Source organism: Sitodiplosis mosellana, unplaced genomic scaffold, assembly GCF_009176505.1.
Source record: "Sitodiplosis mosellana isolate CC-2019 unplaced genomic scaffold, AAFC_SMos_1.0 Smas_scaffold_3059, whole genome shotgun sequence".
Classification (NCBI taxonomy): domain Eukaryota; kingdom Metazoa; phylum Arthropoda; class Insecta; order Diptera; family Cecidomyiidae; genus Sitodiplosis; species Sitodiplosis mosellana.
This window is the reverse complement of record NW_022598301.1, coordinates 1-2,429: the sequence shown is the minus strand read 5'-3', so window position 1 is coordinate 2,429 and position 2,429 is coordinate 1. Positions and strand designations below refer to the sequence as shown.

The following is a 2,429-nucleotide window of genomic DNA, read 5'->3' as shown; positions in this document are numbered from 1 at the left end:
TCGTTCCGATGGAGCTTGCTCGCCATAAGTATCTGGCAGCATTCGATGAGCTTCAGCGGCAGTTTTCTTCAAATCAAATAAGAAAAGAAGGGCCCCTCGAAAAAACACCTTATCACGATCCATTTTCAATCGATTCAAAAACAATGACGCAGAACGAAAAATGAATCTTTCTGCTCTGAGTTAGATTGCTAAATGTCACATCTACAAAATGCAATTGGATTCACTTGTCAAGCTACGCTCAGTTACAAGTGGCGACATTTAAATGTCAGCGGCGGAAACTTTCGAATTGACCCAATACGTAGTTCTACCGACTGAATTCGTAGTTCTACCGACAAAAATGTGGAAAAATATTCGTCGAGGGGAATGGGTTAACATCGTGGGGCCTAATAAACATCCAAACAACTCCTATATTGCAGTAATTGTTAGAAATAGCAATCGAAATGTAAATGTGAACCCATCTTAAGATGTAACATGAATTTTGACATTTGACAGATGACTTGACTTTGACATTTGATTTTTCAATAAACGTTCTTTTTGTTATTACACTCAAACCGACTGGACATGTTTCAATATTCAAAGCCATAATTTTTTCCAGTAATAACTTAGAGAATTTTGATTGAACACAGTACTGTGTGAACTTCTCAATTAGGCATTTTTGGTTGAAATATCGGAAACAAAATCATGTATTCAAAAATGAGTTGCATTTGGTTTTTGTATTTGAGTTTTCAATCAATAGTAATATGCTTGAATACCATTACTTTTGCGAGTACAGTACCTCAGCGGGCTTCCAATTTGCCTGAAATCAAAAATTTTACCGAATTTCTTGAGAATTCTTTACATCGAAAAGTGTTAAATTATGAAATCAGTCCGTTGTCGACATCTAACTATCACACTGGTGCTTCGATACATAAAGTTGACGTGCATTTAGCCGCAAATAGTGAATCGCTTAAGGTGATATATAAATACCTTTACCTTCTGGAAGGGAACAGTGGTTTTTCGCAAAACCGTATTTTGAAAGTTAACTTAGTTTTTCTTCGAACTTTGTTTGATGTCCGGGAGTCTTTTTTGCATCAGAATCTATACCAAAAACCACTTTTGATATAAAAAAAATATCACTGTTTTATTCCAGATGGTATGTAAATGTGCGATTTTGTTTAAATTTAAAATGATTTTGTTTCAACAGGGTGATGTTTTCAACTTTGTAATCAAAACATGGGCAACGGATCCGTTTTTAATCGAATTAGGCAACTTATCGCATGCATTTTTAGCCGAAGAACGCTTTTATTCGTCAATAATACCGGCAATAGAAAGTTTCGAGCAAATGTCCAATGTTCCAAAAACTAAGCGGATCGATGCTTTTATCAAGAGTTTCGGCTGGCGAATGTCATTGAAACCGAGTGAGTTATGCAGTATGAAAATCATTCGATTTATCGATTACATTTTTCATAAAAAAACCGAATTAAATGTAGAGTTTGCTGAAAAAAAATAATATCACGTTCTTCGATACACATTCTAGATGCAACACAATCAGACGCAGATGCACTTATTCTATTGGAAAATATTGTTCATGAAAATTTCGTCCACATAGACGAGCGCATCGGATTTGATCGCGAAGAATCTTTGGCGGTCATCAAAGTACTGGACATTTCTTAATATTTCACAGAGTTTGCCATTTTCACCAAACCATGATGCCGATCGACTTTGATGCCATTCCACTAATCGATTCAATTTTCATTTCAGTCTGTTGCCAAATTCAATGCTCTCTGCATTGCGATGAAACGCTTACAACCAACGTTATTCAATACGCAAATAAAGCCGTACATAGAAGGAGGGACCCATAAACAAAATACCAGTGCAAATATTGTTGTAAATATAAAATCTCATAGTGCTTTATCATTTGAAAAAAAAAAAAAAATTACAAATTTTAGGGCATTGGCGATGGACTGAGCCTCATTAAAAATCTCAACGCAGAATTGCGAATGAAAGTTGAAAATCAATTTAGAATGATTGATACACAAAAACAAATTGCAGATTTAACCGACACACCATACAAAGCGATTCATCTGCAGGATTTAAAGAAATTCAACATTATGATTAGGAAACGTATGCCATTTTTTTAGAGAGACTCAATCAATTTAATTTCATTTATAGCAGTGTTCGTACTTCCGACCGACACCCGACTGACAATTTTTCGTTGTTGGTCGGAGTCAGGTAGACTATGGACTATGGTACGTCTCTCTTGGAGTCAATACCAATAAAAAGTACCCCGATAAGAACACATTAGTAAATAGTACGGCTATAGGTAGCTCTTTGATAGCCGAATATTGCCAGAATTTTTTGGGTATATAACGTACGCTGTGTTTTGTAAATGAATCCATTTTCCTCTAATGTAGGTGAAGGAGAGCCGGTCAAAGTGAAAATTTACGACT

General features: G+C 35.6%; 1 protein-coding gene across 2 annotated transcripts; it reads left to right on the top strand.

The window, feature by feature from the left end:
- Positions 1-546: 546 nt before the first annotated feature.
- Positions 547-2,375, top strand: LOC129571658 (uncharacterized). 2 transcript variants are annotated; one of them, XM_055451475.1, is made up of 5 exons: positions 547-951; positions 1,184-1,397; positions 1,517-1,635; positions 1,741-1,863; positions 1,929-2,375. In XM_055451475.1, exons 1-5 carry the CDS (start codon positions 682-684, stop codon positions 2,118-2,120), a joined length of 918 nt encoding a protein of 305 aa, XP_055307450.1. In that variant the 5' UTR covers positions 547-681; the 3' UTR covers positions 2,121-2,375. The 2 variants fall into 2 exon arrangements, with proteins under 2 accessions (XP_055307450.1, XP_055307449.1); XM_055451474.1 differs by having other exon boundaries at positions 1,741-1,866.
- Positions 2,376-2,429: the final 54 nt, after the last annotated feature.

What these genes read in the sequence shown, in the direction of transcription:
- LOC129571658 (XM_055451474.1), top strand. Translation starts at nt 682, where the DNA reads ATGTATTCAAAAATGAGTTGCATTTGGTTTTTGTATTTGAGTTTTCAA. An exon ending in CAAATAGTGAATCGCTTAAG is followed by an intron (nt 952 to 1,183) that starts GTGATATATAAA and finishes TTGTTTCAACAG; the next exon opens with GGTGATGTTTTCAACTTTGT. An exon ending in GCGAATGTCATTGAAACCGA is followed by an intron (nt 1,398 to 1,516) that starts GTGAGTTATGCA and finishes TACACATTCTAG; the next exon opens with ATGCAACACAATCAGACGCA.